Source organism: Cyprinodon variegatus, unplaced genomic scaffold, assembly GCF_000732505.1.
Source record: "Cyprinodon variegatus isolate N-32 unplaced genomic scaffold, C_variegatus-1.0 Scaffold208, whole genome shotgun sequence".
Taxonomy (NCBI): Eukaryota; Metazoa; Chordata; class Actinopteri; order Cyprinodontiformes; family Cyprinodontidae; genus Cyprinodon; species Cyprinodon variegatus.
In genome coordinates, this window is record NW_015150661.1 from 982,679 (window position 1) to 1,000,736 (window position 18,058).

Below are 18,058 nucleotides of genomic sequence, written 5' to 3' on the forward strand. Positions count from 1 at the left end.
TATATATATATATATATATATATATATATATAAAAACAAGTGGTACAAATGTAATCACTGACTGGGCTCTCTAACTTACACTGAGACATAAACTGATTATAGATTATAGTTTAAATATTATGGACAGGTTACACAGGTTAACTCAGGTTCTGATGGTAAATTTTGGGAAAAATTCAACAATGAAGATGCCGTTGTAAAAGAAGGCACATGTTTGGAGCTTTTGTTCCAGCATGACTTTAAGGAAAACCCCTTTTTCTTCTATAACTTAAATTCTCTCCTCAATACATGCATTAGTCTATTAAAGGTATACCTGTGAGATTTAGAAGAGCCTTCAAAAACACAATTGAGCAGTAACGATGTCCAAATATGATGTTAAATAATCAAACTACTCAACTAAATAGAAGCAGTAATTTTAATGTAGGTTGGCAAAACTTGTTGATTTATGATGCTGACTGAGCAGATCAGGCTCCAGGATTACCTAAGCCTGTCTGTTTCCCTGGTCTGGAGCAGGCTAACTTCACATACTGTAATAATTTATGTTAATGCTTCTGTGAAGCCAAGTCTAGGTTTAATTAGGATGTCTGTAAAATCCCTAGCTTAATCCCTTATCTTGGTTTTGTGAAACAGATCTAAAAGGAATACTTAAAATCTGCCCATGAGCAAATTACGCCAACTTATGTCAGCAGTTGCCTCATCCAGTCTGATATGATGTCAACCTTACAAGGTAGATTTTTTTATTTGTTTTTCAAAGGATAAATGAGCAAGATAGATTTTTCCTGATAACAAGTGTATCTTAATTAAATGATGAATAAAATCCTGCAAAACTCTTTAAGAAAGTTGTGGTAATTATTTTAAGAATAAAACCATTTGTTATTCATACAATCTTTGAAAAAGAACATAAATTAAAAGCAGCCGTTTAAAAAAAAGAAAGAATTCAAACTGTTTCCACAATGTTAGTAAAGTTTGCATCTTATTTTCGTTGTACTAATCATAAAGTGACTGTGGAGAAAATGCCAATAGTACAAAAACAACTTGCTTCGGAGTTTATTTTCTTCAACCAACCAATCAAAATGCCTAACAAGCATTACGTTGTGGAAAGGCGTGTCCAATCGGCGCATGCGTCCAACGCACTAGCGTTGGCAGGCAAAGATGGCGGCGGGCTCCGATTTGTTGGATGATGTTTTCTTCAACAGAGAGGAGGACAAAAAAGTAGTCAGAGAGGCAGTGAGAGCTCCGGAGATCTTCTTAACTCGAGCAGTTGGAACTAATTCAACGTCTGCGGCTTATTTCGCAACAAATCACGTCTGCGGTCCAACTACAGTCGGTAGTTTCAATAGTAGTAAAACTGGATTTTTACAATATTAAGCAGGTAATACATCTACGCTCACTGATTAGCCGAGAGTAGCTAGTTTTGGTCAGGTTGTTTAACTTTACTGCGGGAAACTTTATTTGACTTATCGCTCTCCCGATACTACAGAGAATTGGGTAGTTGTTTGGTACATCCCTGGTTGCCGTATGTTTGAGCTGCGGTAGCGGCAGGAGTTGCGGGAGCTGTCAGTAACTGATCGGAGAGTTTCCCACGGTTACAGCATGGATGGGACGGCTGGGATCACACCGGCGGCTGAACCCAGCACTACAGCCGCGCAAAGTCATACAGCAGCATCAGATGCAACAGCTGACAAACAACCGGCGGCTGCCGCTCCAGCTTTGGATGAAAGCGGCGCGGTGATGAACTGTCACATCCCCGGAAGCGGACAGTCGGACAGATCTCCGACAGCTGCTGTCAACGGACCCTCCTCTGCATCACCTGGTTTTATTATTCGAACTTCTGTTGATGCACAAAACAGTGCGATCTCCTCTGGGGATTCATCTCAGTGTTCTGTGAAAACTGTTCCCACTGTGGCGCTGGTGAGGCCACCGATACAAACTTCCAACACTGTCCTGTCATCAGGGAGCCTCAGTGATTCCTGCAAAGCCGAACCTTCTAAAACTATAACCCCAACCGGTGCTCAGGTCCCTGCTTCAAGTGTTTTGACAACTACGACTTCCACTATGAGGAGTCCAACTGTGCTACAAAACCTGAGGACTACATTTTCGCCAACAATCGGTGGCAGCCTGCCTGGGGTAACACGGACCATCGCTCCACAGGTGTTGGCCCCTCGGGCCACTCAGCCTAATCAAAACACCACAGGTTTCCAAAACTTCCAGCTCCCTCCAGGTAAGATGTCCAATAACTTTTAGTTTGCTGTTCAACGCTTTTATTTTCTTGCATGGATTGTAGATTAAGACATCTTATAGGGGGGAAAAGGATGGAATAGCAGCTGGCTCCAGCCAGAACAAAGGTACTCAATGATCTACCTTTGCAATAGATACATCCTCCTGGCACAGAAATACTTTATTGCAGTCTATTGATGCTTATATATTTACCGATATGCTTCTGAAGAGATGGCAGCTTTCATTTTAGTAGCTCCAATTTTTGTGCTTTCCCTGAAAAGAGTTACCTTGAATATTCTTTTCCACCATAACAACCCATCCGAGCAATATTTCTCAGATTTCTTTTTGTCACGATTCTATTTCTCAGTCAATCTCTTATTCTTACTCAGTTAAGTTTTCTTTTTTTCCCCTTCTGGTCTCTTCTTTTATAGATTAATGTTTTGAAAACTTTTAGAATTGCTTATTTATGTTGATTTAAAGTTATCCTATGTCATGAGTAGGACTGCTATTGCTTTACTTTGCAGGTATGGTGTTGGTACGCAGTGAGAGTGGGCAGCTTCTGATGATTCACCAGCAGACCTTGGCTCAAATGCAGGCTCAGGCCCAATCACAAAGCGCAATTACGCCACGACCTGTTGCCCCGAGCACCACGCCGTCTGTGCAGGTTACAGCCTCTCAGGTACAAACCTTGAAGCAGAGGAACACAACACATGTGAATTCTATTTGAAATGCAGCAGTGCAGAAATGTTTAGTTCTGGATAGCAGTTGACAAACATTGACGTTTTTACACTTAAGCAGCAATCAGAAGTGTAATGTTTTTGGTACATTAGTTGCATATAAAAACATGACATTCTAAGATGCCAAATAACTTTTGTGAAAACAGTTTTTTGGACAGTTAAGCTGTGACTGTGCTGGTCAGGCTTTTAGAAAACCCTTCGGTTGATAGTTAGCTTTTTCCACATGGACTTAGAAACAAGCTGTTAAACAGCTGTCATTGATCACACTCCATTGCCCAACCTACAGAAAGTAGAGGAAAAAGTTGTGCTATTTACTCAATCAATTTAATCCATGTGCTGCTTTTTAAGCTCTAGACAATCCCCCAAGCTGGAATGAGACATGACATGAAAGAATACTACAGGCTAATAAAAATTTTCTTTGTCACTGCTTTATTTATTCAGAACAGACTGCGGTGAAGTGCAATCTTACAACGTTCTATGATAGAGAAGATGCTGTCTTTACATGAAACTGTGGATGTTGTGTCCATTATTGAGATCCAATTTCTATGTTTATGTGCATTCTTGTAAAGAACATTACATGCACATATGTTAAGGCCACAGTTATACTTCATAGTTGCAATTATGAATTTGTTTCATTTTGTATGCATTTTTAAAATTAGCATTACTTGAAAAGCTGCAATATGTGAAATGCGTTTTCCCTTTAAATAAAAAGGGGTTTTAAAACAGACTTTTTGAAGATGCAGAGCTAGACATAGATGCACGTACCATGTTTTGGATACAGGGCGTCGTTTTTGTTTGAGAAACTCAAACGCTTAAGAGACCTTTTCAAGTGTTTACAGAAAGATATCTTTGAAATAGTCTTGTCTTTTTACCCTTTACGACTATAACATGGTTTATTAAGCAGACTGACACCTCAGTAGTTCAGCGCTGATAACTGTAAGCCCAGTGAAATAGTTCTCCCTAGTAAACAATCGAAGCATAATAGTTAAAAAGGATTTTGTGGATACTCAGAAGCGAACAGCATCCAGCTCAACTAAGGCACCAATGGTAATTCTACATAAGGTAAAAAAAATAAAACCTTGTCAAGTACGAGCCAATCTATGACAACGAGCAGAAGAGTGCTGCAGTTCTTTGTTTTAACCACAAGTGGCAGTATCATTAGAAAACACAGTAATGCCACGTTAACTAAGAGATTTTTAATAACACAGATAAACCCCATTTACACTTCCCTTTTGAAACCGTGTCGAGAATGGTTAGAGCATGATAACAGAGTTAACTGTTGGATGTAAATGGAGTGCAACTGAACCGAACCGCGCCAGACACAACCGAACCGGGCTAAATCTAGTACTAGTTCAACAATAGGAGCTCATGAGCGGACCGCATCATCTCCTATTTACAGTCAGCGGACTGATTTAGCTGGTTTTCCGCCGTATCCGGCTTTGCAATTCACAGATCTCTTCACCTGTTCACAACACAAACTCAACCTATGAACAATAAATGGCATCAAAAGAGCGTTGTGCAAATTAGGATCATGTCGAGACCGACGCTCTCATTGAAATTTAGGTGGAGGAAGCTATTCAGGCACATAAGTTCCTGAATGTTATGGGCGCTGACATTTTTGTTTGCGAAATTCCTGCCTTGAGAGCTATAGTATTGCGGACCGCTGATAGGAGGCAAGGAACTGTGCTAGCGTGATGTGTAAATGGTCGTAAGAACCAAGCTTGGTACGGGTAACTGATCCAAGCTCGGTCTGAACTCGGCACAGAACGGTTTCAGAGGGCTAGTGTAAATGGGGCAATAAAGTTAATGATTATTGTGTCCTTGTCTTTTATTTCTTTTTTCAACTAATGAAAGCATCTCTGCCTCTTCTCTAGACTCCTGGGGCTCCTCTGCTGGCTCGCTCAGTAACTCCAACCACCATCATCAAACAGGGTTCCCCTGTTCAAACTACAGTCACCACCACCGCCACACTGCAGAGGCCTCCAGTTCTCCAGGTACCCGCATCAGACTGAACTCTGGGATATATTATCCCGTTTCTACTTACCACAACAAGAAGACATCATTCTATTAATAAACATATTTAATACCATTCTTTATTATCTGTTTTACACTAAAAAGAAATGTAATATTTTTAGGGTAGTTGACAATAGTTGATGTTCCACTGAGCCCACAGATGTAAATATGATCTTCAATGTGGGTCTGTTGTTGTTCCAATAGATCATGCAAGCAACTCAGTAATTCCTCAAGAAAAGTTGGCTTCTGTTTGGACTGCCAATCGTTATTTGAAAATAGGATCATCCTGGACACTGACTGGATTAGTCACCAGTCTTTTGTTTGTTTATTTACTGTTATATTGGATAAAAAGCATTTATTAATTTTCAAGTCCTTGTGGGGAAAAAGATAAAACAGGCTTTCATAATTGTATCATCCATTTCCTGGAATTACCTTAAAAGAATGTGTAGAACTCTGCAAACACAAAGATTGTTACATGTCTTTTAGGCCATTTGTTTCCCTTTACTTGCAAGTTAGAAAAACAAGGTAATTATTTGTTTTTAGTTATTTGGTCATCTTAGATAATTTCCACTGTCACAAGTACAAAGCAACCAATTACATTGCATTTCACCCATCCCCTTGGGGAGCAGTGTGGGGTTAAGGGTCTTGCTCAGGGACCCAGAGAACAGGCTGTGGGGATCAAACGGGGTACTTGCAACCTTCTCAGAGCACGAGCACACTGCTCTCACCACTAGCCCAACACTCCCCCAGCGGCAGAAAGACTCTGGGCGGGGAATCAAACCTGCAACATTGTTGTTGCAAGGCAGCAGTGCTACCCACTGTATCACTGTGTAACTCTTTATACGGGTTGCCTTTGATAAAATCATACATACTAGCTGGGTAATATGGCTAAAATGTCTAATCTATTATTTTATACTAAATCTTAATTAATAGATTTATTTTTCTCCCTTTAGTTTTCTAATAAAAATTATAAAACCACTACATACATTAATACCTAAGTTTAAAGGGTAAAAAAAGTCCCAAAAAGCAATGAAAATAAAACGCCCTAAATATTTGCAGCTAGTGAAATCACACAGTGAGCTAGTATATTAGTAATGAGGAGGGATCTTCTGATGAACAGATGCCACTCAAGAAGTGCATTAAGGAAAAAAAAAAACAGTTTTAAAAAAATGTATTTGTCATAAACATAAAATTTGAATAATCAATGAAATCAGTTAATCTAAATTAGCCCACTACTATAGAATAATCTACCTACTTTACAGAAGAAGAAAAAAACCCCTCTAGGGGGGATTTTTTTTTTTTTTTAATAACACACTGATATGATAAAAAATAAAAATTAGACTTTCAGTCCATCATATTTGGCTTTTTCACTTTTACCAGTTAGTTTATTGGACAAAAGCTAATTAACAAAATCAACAGAAATTCATGGTATTAACTCAACAAAACATCATCAAGGTTGTCAGCGTAAAGTGTCTTTATGGTTCTGACAATTTTAAGGGATAATTAGTTTTAGGGACTTTTTTTAGTTGCTGGTCCTAAAAGATGATGTCTGATTGCTTCATGTCTTGTTAAAGTAAACTCATGTGCTCTCTCTCTCTCACATGTACAGAATACTATTGTACTGGGAGGAAATGCGTCTTCTTCAGGTCAGGCCCTTGGAACGTCTGCAACAGTCCAGGCAACGACGGTAGTGACTCAGAGGGTGGCGCCCCTCGGAGCCACTGGGGCGCCTCTCGCTCCTATAGCCATCTCAGCTGTAAGAGAGAAGTAGAACAACCGGCTTTGTTTAACTAAGTCAAATTCTGAATATTTTTTTTTGTTTTTGTTTTAGGAAACATTAGAAAATGTGAAAAAGTGTAGAAACTTTCTGTCTACACTCATCAAATTGGCATCAAATGGAAAACAGTCATCGGAGACTACAGCCAGTGTCAAAGAGCTTGTTAAGAGCCTGCTGGTACTTTTCTACACAGTTTGTTGATCTGTCATTCGTACACTAATATCTGCTTACCTCACATAGCTTTACCATTTGGTTTCCTTTCTTTAACAGGAAGGAAGGATAGAGCCTGATGATTTCACCAAGCAGTTGTACAAGGAGCTTAACTCTTCCCCTCAGCCATACCTTGTCCCCTTCCTTAAGGTGAGCTGCTGCAAAAATGGTCTTTCTTTAAATGTTATCCAACAGTAAACACATAAATTACCATTCGTTTGTAAAAGTTTGCTTAGTCTGTCAGTTTAGTTTAGCAGCTGTGCTTTATCTTCTATTTTTGATGATTGATTTAATGACGCACCTTAACGTAGTACTGATAAGGTAACCATATACTGCTGCTTTATCTTTGCCAGGTGTGTTCCTTTCTGCTTGATGCTTTGTTTTAACAAACATTAGACGTCTTTACAGGAAAATATTTTTAATTTATAATAGTTTTAATATAATATTTATTAAAATTTTTTACTATAACCTATACATAGATGGACTTCATTTACTTAGTAGGTGACTTTTGAAAGTAGCTGGTTGCCTTTGAATTTATAAAGTAAAAAGGTTGAATACAAATGCAAATCACACTGTTGAGGTTTTTATTTATTACCTCAACTTAAGTTTGAAGGGATAAATGAATGCAATGAAACTACTATTATATTAGTACGCTAGCACTCATGGATTTTATAAATTTCATTCAGGGAAAAAAAAAAAAAAAAGAAAAGCAACAACTTGTGTTTAATGCAATTCATATTTCGTCATCAAAGAAAAAAAAAAAAACTGTTCATCCGCTACTTTTTAAATTGACCTTGGAACAGATACAGTATATGGCATAAATGAATATAGCTACAACAATCTGAAAGATAATTTAGTTTGATATAATCATTTTTAAAGCAACCCGAAAGGTGATAGAAAGCTGTAATTTTAGCGCCGCCACTATATGGCATCCGGCTGACCATTGCTACAGTTAAACAGAGTCCTCAGGTACTACTTATATCTGTGTTGTTGCTTAACAACAACATTTAGGTGGCTCATTCATGACTCACGCGACTCATTCAGTGACAGATCCAACCATCTCTGGTTACATAGTCCAGTTTCTGAGAAGGGCAATCCAGACAGAGCATTGATAAACATCAAGAGCTGTTTATTGACCTGGAAATCATTTAATCTATCTCTAGTTCAGCTATATTCAGCAGATACTTGGAGAAAAACAGTTGCTTTCATGTAGAAAATGAAATCAATACACAATAACGGCTAAGAGAGCGCTGTGTGTTGTAAGTCCTCCAATCTAAGATTAAACGTTTAGACCAGCTTTTATCTAAATCCAAACATTTTACGAACGGTTCATCTATATGCATAAAAAAACAAATCGTTAAATAAAAATCTAAAAGTAATCTACGACAGAGTATTAGAGTCAGACTAAAAAAAAAATTAAACGAATGTCATCCTGTAATGCATTTTATAAGAATACATTTTTAATCCTATGACTTCATTCTCGTTATATTACCAGAAAAAATAGATATATTGCTATCTAAAGTTGTAATAATAAAAAATTTATTCTTGTATCATTACAATAATAAAGTCGTAATGCTTTGTGAATAAAGTCATGATAGAATAAATTTGTCTGATTATTATTCCTTTCAGAAAAAAAATATTTAAACAACCAATCAGCAATCTGAGCTCCGTTTCTAAACAAAATAATTATTTGGTGCTTATGGGCTAAAAGGTTGAATATTTCCTTATTTGTAAAAATGATACCAAAGCGTAACCTTACAAGATTCTCATCAGTCCTCATTTCAGTGCAGGGGATGAAAGAGCCAGAGTTCTCATTGAATAATATTGACTTTATTCTTGTAATATTATAAATTGTGATTTTGATTTGTAATATGTTTTTATTTTTCTTTATTTTGTAATGTAATGACTTTATTCATTCTACTAGTTTCATTCTACAACATCCAAAAACCTGTCAAAAATTACAAAACGTAAGTTTTTTCACTGAATACATCTATTGTCTCCCGCTGCTTATAGCGAAGTCTTCCAGCTTTGCGCCAAATGACCCCAGACTCAGAGGCCTTCATCCAGCAAAGCCTTCTGCCCCAGCCAAGCACTCAGCCAGCTGCAGCAGCCTCCACAGCCCTCGGCGCTGTTGTGCTGCGACCTCCTCTTCCCCCTACAGCCACTGTAGCCACAGGCACTGCTGCAACCAAAGCCACCGTCATCACCCTGTCCCATAAAGCCAACAGTAAACCTGGAGTGGTAATGTAGCTGCTTCTGTGAAACTTCAATACAATATTTCACATGTTCACCTGTAAAATCCTACTCTGTTATTGAATTTCTAACATTTGTTGCTGTGTGTGTGATTATGTGCAGGTGGTACCTCAGCAGCAGGGCGGCACAGTGAGGCCACAGGTGACGTTGGCTCAGTCTCCTTTGGTGACAATCCGAGGAGCAGCTCCGAGCCGGATTATTGTCGGTCAGCCACAGATTGTCAGGCAGATTTCACCAGGTGTGAGTTCAGCAGATTTTTAAACTGGAGATTTCAAACATCTATATAGGATTGGGTTTCAATATAACTGTCCACTGTAGCTATAAACACAAAAATGCAATATTAATCCTGTGCAATAATGTTAATGAAAGGCTGATATGCTACAGAGACACTTGAAAATAAATCTTCCTGCAAAGTTGAAGATTTTTCAGGTTTTACATGATGGGATTGCTGCCACCTTGTGGTTAAATTTTTTAATGCGTTATACTGTCGGAAAAAAGATGTGATATTGATTTGGACTGTTTAAATGGCTGCTGTGATTAATCTTATGTTATCTATGCCAAAAAGTGAACTTTTGTCCCCATTTGTCAATTTTAGTCTCCATGGTGAAGCAGACCGTAGTTCCAGGGGCCAGAGGAGTAAAAGTGATTAACCCAGCGTCTCCCATCAATGTCCAGAACAAGCTAAAGGAAGCTGGAGGAGGAACTTTCAAGTTTGTGCTGCTTATATATATGTCTTTTATACATGTCCTCCATCTGGCATCTAGAATACTTTACCTTTTAAGTCCTCTGTGTATTTCCATTACTTGTTTTACCTTTTCACTTCTTTATATTTATTGAGATACATTTGCTAACTATTACTAACTATAGCTTTTTTAAATGTAACTTTTTGTTCTTATCTCTTTTTTGTTATTTTATCATTTGTGATCCCATCAGAAAGCTTTAATATTTATTATTGATAAATATATGTCTAGTGGGGATCAATCCATTGCTCTATTCTGGTATTATTGGATAATGGAAGAGTTGTGGACTTGGGTCATGTAACTGCAAATCGAGTCAGACTTGAGTTATAAGCTTGTGGCTTCACAACTACATGAATACTTGATTTCTCCCAATGATTATTGGAAAAACTTGACAAAAAACAGCTGTAGGTGACATCTCATAAACAACAGATTGGCTGCAGCATATCACAATGACATGATATGAAGGCACTTTAACTTTTGAGGGCTAACAGAAGTAGATTTGAGAAAAATCCTCAATGGAATCTTCCCATAGCCTTTTTTTTATCTTGGAAAGAAAGTCCCCCCTCTGATGATCCAGGAAATCAGTTACTAGAGTAAGAAAAATAAAATACATAAAATGCTGAGCAATTAATTTCAAGTCTTTACACGTTGAAAAATCCTTCACATCAGTCTAAACAGTGACACTTACAGTTGATATTAATAACCATATGTAATTCTCATATTCTAGGGAGCTGAGGACAGGTTTTTTTTTTTTTCGAAGACCCGCCCTCTCCCCTTAAAAAAAAAAAAGAAAAATTCTTGTGCCAGAGCATGCACAAACCTATTTCTCCTCGTGCACGCCCTGTTTAAAATGTGCTGTTCTCATAGATATTACAAGCTTTGTGTGTACACATACAGCGGGGCCTGTATTATGTACTTTATAGCAAACTCAGTTAACTGACCGTTTGGACAGATGATCGCTGCTTTTTGACCCATTGGTCATGTAAGTCCTCCTCCACTGCGCGGTGCCTGCGCCATCTTTATTAGTCGCGGGCTGCTGTGACAGAAAATCCCATAGTGCTTTGCGAGGAGGGCTGTCTGCTCAAAGCATTCTGGGATATATCTGCCTCTTCTGAGGCCTTTCATTTCTTCTCCTGCACTTCGTAGACACTTTTTCTCTTACGACCCTCGGCCATTTTCAAAGAACCGCGGTGAGAAAGGTGAGCTTCAAGACTCTCTGAAACCGTAGCCGTAGCTCACTACACATATACGCCTGAAATTGGGCATTTCACAAATACACAGATGTGATTAATACATGCACAGGACAAGATCCAAACATGCACAACCCAATTCACACAAGCCCAAAACAATCCACACACAATACAAGATTCAATTAAGACTCCCCTGACGTGCCTCGATACACAAACGCATTTTAATAAAATAAATATTTTGATGGAGATGAGAAATCCACTTCCTGGTATGTTGAAGTACCAATAGTTTGCATCCAATAATTTAATTAAACTGTCTTATTTTTTGGGAATATATAGGAATTATGCTCTTAATTTGTAGTTACCGATCTGTCGTTACCATATTTTAATTTGACAAACCGGAACTTCTTTTCGTTCTCTTTCCTGTTTGCTGGGATTGTAATTGCAGATCTTGACCTGGCTAGACCAGACCGGAGTTTAAGACTACTGGTACTTTGTAATTTAATTTATAATTGTTTATGGACAGCAATGATTGCTCTTTTATCACTGTTCTGGCAGTACAGAAAATCTTTTTGGACACAGTGTGGGGCTTGGCGATATGGCTTAAAGGTCTCACCCCTTTAAAATTTATAATGAAAGGTGACAAAACTCGCTTTTATTTCAGTCCTATTTTCTTTTTTCTTCTGGGAGAAAACCTTAATTTAAAGGGCAGCTAAATTCCTAATGCTAGATCAGCTTTAGTTACAGTAAAACTGGGCATACATAGTTGGCCCTCTTTTAGTAGGAAAATTTATAATATGCAGTCTTTAAACAGTGCCGTATTATAATTTGATAACACTTCCTTATTTTATACTATTTATTTTATCCATACGCCAATTTTTGTCAAATTGATGCAAAAGTATCCGCAAGCCAAAATAATTCACTTTCAAAAAAATTAAATGAGAAAAAAAATGAAAAAATGTTTGTTCTTTGAAAGAAGGGAATAAGTTATTGTAGATCTAAAACTTACTTTGGGGCCAAACAAATTATTAAAGTCAGGAACTGGTGTTCAAATTCTCCTATTAAGCAAAATGAAAGATGTCTGTTATTTTTATCATGGTTATAATTAAACTATGAAAGACAAAATGAGGGGGGAAAATCCAAGATTTTTATTAGGATTTATTCGTAAATTATGATGGAATAATAACCAAATATTTGGACGATAATACAAGTTTAGCCCGTTACTCAGTAGCATCACCTTTATGTAACCTTGACAGATTTTAATTTACAAAAAATGAATTTGTTTTTACTTCATCTTTCTTACAGGGATGATGATGATATCAATGATGTGGCTTCCATGGCAGGAGTCAATTTATCCGAGGAGAGCGCCCGCATCATGGCAACCAGCTCTGAACTGGTGGGGATTGTGACCCGGTCCTGTAAGGACGAGGCTTTTCTCTCCATCTCCTCTCTCACTCGGATAGTTCTGCAGATCGGTAAGTGATTCACTTCTGCGACAAAGGAGCTATTCTTTTACTGTAGCTTAAATCTCATTCATTCCTCTTTTTTTCCACACTGGAATCTGTTTCAGGAAAGAGGTTTGGTGTCAGCGAGTTGGGCACAGATGTGATCAGTTACATTTCCCATGCTACACAGCAACGACTGCAGAACCTTTTGGAAAAGGCTTCACATGTTGCACAGCAGAAGAATATAAATTTTAGGGTATGAATGGTTCTTAGTAATTCAAGAGTTTGCTTTGCAAAATGTGTTCTATTCTTATTTCATAGCTTTTTTATTTCTACCCTTCCTTCACACATCTTACTTCATAAAATCTTCAGGAGGATGAGCGATGTGAGCAGGTCAGCGACGTGCGAGCGCAGCTCAAATTCTTTGAGCAGCTAGATCAGATGGAGAAGCAAAGGAAGGAGGAGCAGGAGAGAGAGATCCTGCTAAAGGCTGCTAAGGTAGGGAGACAAATCTGCCGGTTTAAGAACAGCAGGAAGCTTTCCTTTCACCTCAAACACTCGCTTTACTTCTTTTATATGGGTAAAAAAGGATATGGAATACAGATTTTTATAAAGTTTTATTCAGTTTACAGTTTTTAACAATTTCGCCTAAAGAAAAGCGCTAGAATATTTGGCTCTTTTGCTAAAGAAGTCAGTCCAAACCATGTTATTGAATATTTACAGGCCTCCTTAAAGGCTGGTTATACTCCCCGCAGCAGTGTGTCACAGTGAGCTTGACACAGACATCTTTGGTTTATGCTCAATATTCAAGCGTGGTCTGCACTATACGCTGTGGGTCTAGATACAGCCGAGGCGGAGAGGACGTGGGGGCAAGTTTGTCTGACAACGGAGGGACATGATGGCGAAAAAGAGCGGGGATCCGGGTGGAAAAAGGGTCCCAGCGTTCTCGCGCACCTCGCTCTTCTAGCTGGTCCATCTTCACAAGTTGTTTTCCGCACTTGTGGTCATAACAAGTGCGGAAACAAAACAAGCTGGCCTCCTGTCTGCGGCCTCCTTTCTGTGGTCACCTACAATTTGGGAGAGGTGCAACAGAGTGTCTGCAGAGGGGGCGGGGACGTCTTTTTGTTCACTGCAACACATACGCAGAGGACCTGGTTTTGAAGTATAAATCAGCCTTTAGTCCTAAGCAAACCTTGTCAGTGATTTTAATGCAACCTTTTCTGTAGTGTTTGTTCTATTTGACTGTTTAGTTATTGTGGGCGAATTTAACATTCACATTAATAATCCTGAAGACAGGTGCAATAGAACTGTGACACCCCTAAGAACTTTGGTTTGACTCAACATGTTAATCAGCAAATGCACAAACAGGGAAGTATTTTGGGATGGATCATCACTAACCGTCTCAATATTCAACGTTTTCAAGGTGTCTATAACAAAATAAGTGGTCATTATCAAAGTAAGAGGTTCTCCTAATTTTCAATCATTCTGGTGATATGTTTATGTAAGGCCTGCCTTACTGCTCGATTTTCACTTAACGGTGGTGAGTCTGAAATAGTGGAAAAATAACAAATCTTCTTTTGGAAAGTAAACTTGTATGAGCGATGCAAGCAACAACTTTTAAACAAAGCGTGCACGAGGAGAAATGGGCTCATTCATGCTCTAGAATGCATTTAATAGACGTTCCCTCTCGGGAGTGGGTACAGGGTTGTGCATGTGCATTTTTAATTTTTTTTTTTTATATTTGAGAAATTTGCGAAAATCCTCCACTATACCTAGAAATGCAAACAAAATGTAAAAAGATATTTTTTATTGACCAAATATTAGGAACCTATTATTTATCTTTGCTATTTATTCATGTTAAAAAGAATCATAATAAATGTTAGTTAACCATCCTTTGGGGATGATTAATTTGTAGGTTAGAAGGTCAGACCATAAATCATCCAAATTGACCAATAACGTATTGAAATTATGGTACAAATCATTTTACAAAATACCTATTAAAGTCATGTCTTTGTTTGTTTGTTTGTCTGTACAAAAAAGCAAAAGCCTTATCATGTTATACAGTGTTTGATTTTTGATGTGGTCCAACCCAGAACAACAGGTTAATAGTTTTAAATCATAATGTTTTGATAAATATTTTTTTATTTTTATATACAAATTATAAGGACATCTGTTTCTTTGTTGGTTTTTCCCTTTTTTTTCTTTTTCTTTTGCCACGATCATGAAATGCATCTTAGCAGGAAACGTGGTTTGTTGAACTTGAGTGACCTAGCATTATTTAAACAAGGGCCTGACAGGATGACTCACACTGTTATGATTGCATAGAGGGCCAAAATCTGTGATCTGTATCATAAATGTACATTTTTATGCTGCTAGCCAATATATATGCCATGTATGAGTGATTGAATGAATAAAACAATGGATTTATGAGCTAATCACACAGATCCAATCTAAAATATTCAAAATCTTCTCTATATTTCTGTAGTCCAGGTCAAGGCAAGAAGACCCGGAGCAGCTGAGACTTAAACAGAAGGCCAAGGAGGTAATTATATGCAGAAAAGGGTGTATATGAAAGTCATTTCTTTCTTATTGTTTTTTTTCAAGTGGGTGATTTCAATGTTTTGATGTTGTTGTTTTTTTGGTGTATTCCAGATGCAGCAGCTGGAGTTGGCCCAGATTAGGCAGAGAGAAGCCAACCTAACAGCTCTTGCAGCAATCGGTCCAAGGAAAAAAAGAAAAACAGACTCCCCTTTAAGTGGTGCAAGTGCAGAGGTAATGATTTTTGCAAACTTGGGATTAAAAGTAAGATGCTTTTTTTGCTGAATTGTTAAATAATTTCCGCCATTCAACCCTGCAGGCTTCAGGGTCAGGTCCCACTCAGCCTGGAGGCTCCAATGGACCTGGTTCCAGACAGTTTATGCGACAGCGCATCACCAGGGTTAACCTCCGGGACCTGCTTTTATGTCTGGAGAATGACAGAGAGACCAGTCACTCCCAGCTGCTCTACAAAGGTCTCCTTAAATAGCAGCTGGATCGAAGAGACTAGTCACACACAGTGGGATAAAGCAAGCAGACCTAATGGCCCTTTATTTTATCTGCTGCACTAGAAGAGATATTTGCAGGAAGAAAATAATTTGAAACACAGAGGAGCCATCAGCTTTTAAATGCACCTACTGAAGCACTGGCATTTTTTGTGGCATGTTCAGCGATGAAGTGATCGGGTTATGACACCAGTTGCACTCTCACTAACTGATATCAATATTCAAGTTGTTTAAAAGTGTTTAAATACAGTTTTATTAAAGATGCATAATCTCATATAGAAAACTTTAAAAAAAAAAGTCTATGGTACGATTTGTGTACATTAAGTCGGTTGGAATAAAGACCCCAGGTTTTGAAAAAAATAAACTCATTGGTACCTCTAATATTTTCATGGTGAATTAAGCTGAAGGTTTAATTTAGATTAAAGATTTCACGTTGGTCAGAATGTCTGAAAATATAAAATAATCGATCCATGACTCTTTTCACTGGGGATAAATATGATGTAACATAGGCTTGTTTGTCCTGCTTACTGTTTACAATGAGAACATTTAGAGTGTGGGCCTTTAACATTGATTTATCATAAGTCAAATTTATTCAAGCTTCCATATAAACATGGCTAGATCTATTATCAGTGTGATTGTAAAAAAGAAAAAAATATTAAATATTTGGAGCTTTGGAAAAAGATTAGATTAAGGAGGAACCAACTGTTGTCCAACACACCTAAATCTACCAGCACAATTCCCATAACATGTCATTCAACTCTGTAGAGGTCTGCCAAAGAGCAACTCGTTTAATTCATGTCTGCTGGAGAAGAGACTGATCTAAAAGTTGGCAAAAGAAGGTTTGACAAAAGGTTAACAGTCAGGGTGCTTATTAACGTGGCCTCAGTGATGTATGTAACACAATCTAATTCTTTTTTTATTCTATTCCCCTCCGACTAAAAATCTACAATTAAGAATTCAGATAAAAAAAACTGAGATTATGATTCTCTAATAAATGCTGAATTTATTTCAATACCTTTTTAACAGGGTTGCCAATGAGTGTAGAGGGCGCTGTTACTCTGCTTGGCTGATATCCTGGTTGTTGTTGAATCGACATCTGTTCAGCTGCCTTCTTAAAGTAAAGCCATATCCATTCATAGTGTTGGTTTATCTATTCCAGAGATTTTGAATGACTCTGGATAAATCCAGTTTTTCTAATGGGCTGTTTATGTGATTTATGTAACACTTGGGGATATTGTAAAAACAAAGCTTTCAATGGGAGTTCAGTGGATGATTTTATTATTTTTATTAATATATTTTACTGCCACAGATTTGCTACAGACTTTAAATGCTCCGAATTTCTTTAGTTTTCATTAGAGAACAGAAGTATGCATTTATTTTGTTCTATATATTACAAGATAACATTTTATCAAATTTTATCATGAGGATCTGTTTTAGTTTTGCTGAAAAACTTCTTACCTTATTTTACTTTTTCTAATAAAAGGTAACTATATCTGAAATGATAGAAAACAAAACGGGTTGTGATGACGTTATGATAAATTTCCGTGTGGAGATTGCATTGTTTCCCTTTTTTTTAGTTCCTCAGATCAACATCCCACTTAACATGGGCTTTTTTGTGAGTAGTACACATAACAATTATAGTTTTATGCTTGAGATTACAACTTGTAATCTTTGGTTGATGGCTTCAGCTTATGAAAATGTTTGTTTTTTCTTTCTTTCTTTCTTTGTATATAAATATTTGACACATGAGACTGATATGATCTCATTTTATTGTCTTGTAAATTTTGCACAGTCACCTGTTAATATGTAAATAAAGAAAAAAGTTTTTGAATATTTTATAAATGACTGAAAATATCTCTATTAAACCATAAAAGAATCAAGAGTGTGTCCTTTGGGTCTTTGTTCCTCATTCAGACCTGCAGTACATCATAGCTTAACATGGAACTGTTTCTGTTGCTTTTGCAATGTTTCTCAGGTACTATCAACAGGAGACTGCTTAAATACAATCCATTTTAAATTTCGATCATAATTCAACTTAAAAAGGGAAGCATGTTATATACGTTCATTGAACAATGACTTGCATGTTGTTTTTATTTCTACTTTGGATTATTATTTCTTACAGCCAGAGGTGGCTGATAACTAGTTATATTAAGTAACCTTTCTCTTAAAAGAACTTCTTTGTGTTGTTTTATTGCACTTTTACTCATTTTACTTGAGTAATGTTAGTTGAACTACAACTTTTACCTGATATAAGCATCTGGCTACATTCTCAAAATTTAATTACTCGATATATTACACAGACATACTCTTTGTGTGCCATTTCAAGCTCAAGTACAGTAAACAGTAGAGACAGTCACTGTTCTAACATATAAGCTAGTGGCAGAATGGTATTTAGAAGTTCATAGGGTACAACAATTGCATTCCTTAAAGCTACAATGTGT

The 18,058-nt window shown here is 37.4% G+C and overlaps 1 protein-coding gene across 2 annotated transcripts; it reads left to right on the plus strand.

Annotated features, from left to right (window-relative positions):
* Positions 1 to 1,148: 1,148 nt before the first annotated feature.
* On the plus strand, positions 1,149 to 17,453 carry taf4 (TATA-box binding protein associated factor 4). Of its 2 annotated transcripts, none has more exons than XM_015380180.1 (16): positions 1,149 to 1,369; positions 1,478 to 2,218; positions 2,739 to 2,893; positions 4,826 to 4,945; positions 6,574 to 6,720; positions 6,796 to 6,918; positions 7,012 to 7,101; positions 8,965 to 9,192; positions 9,307 to 9,442; positions 9,800 to 9,914; positions 12,437 to 12,606; positions 12,702 to 12,832; positions 12,949 to 13,074; positions 15,062 to 15,118; positions 15,229 to 15,348; positions 15,434 to 17,453. In XM_015380180.1, exons 2-16 carry the CDS (start codon positions 1,591 to 1,593, stop codon positions 15,599 to 15,601), a joined length of 2,514 nt encoding a protein of 837 aa, XP_015235666.1. In that variant the 5' UTR covers positions 1,149 to 1,369; positions 1,478 to 1,590; the 3' UTR covers positions 15,602 to 17,453. The 2 variants fall into 2 exon arrangements, with proteins under 2 accessions (XP_015235666.1, XP_015235667.1); XM_015380181.1 differs by having other exon boundaries at positions 1,590 to 2,218.
* Positions 17,454 to 18,058: the final 605 nt, after the last annotated feature.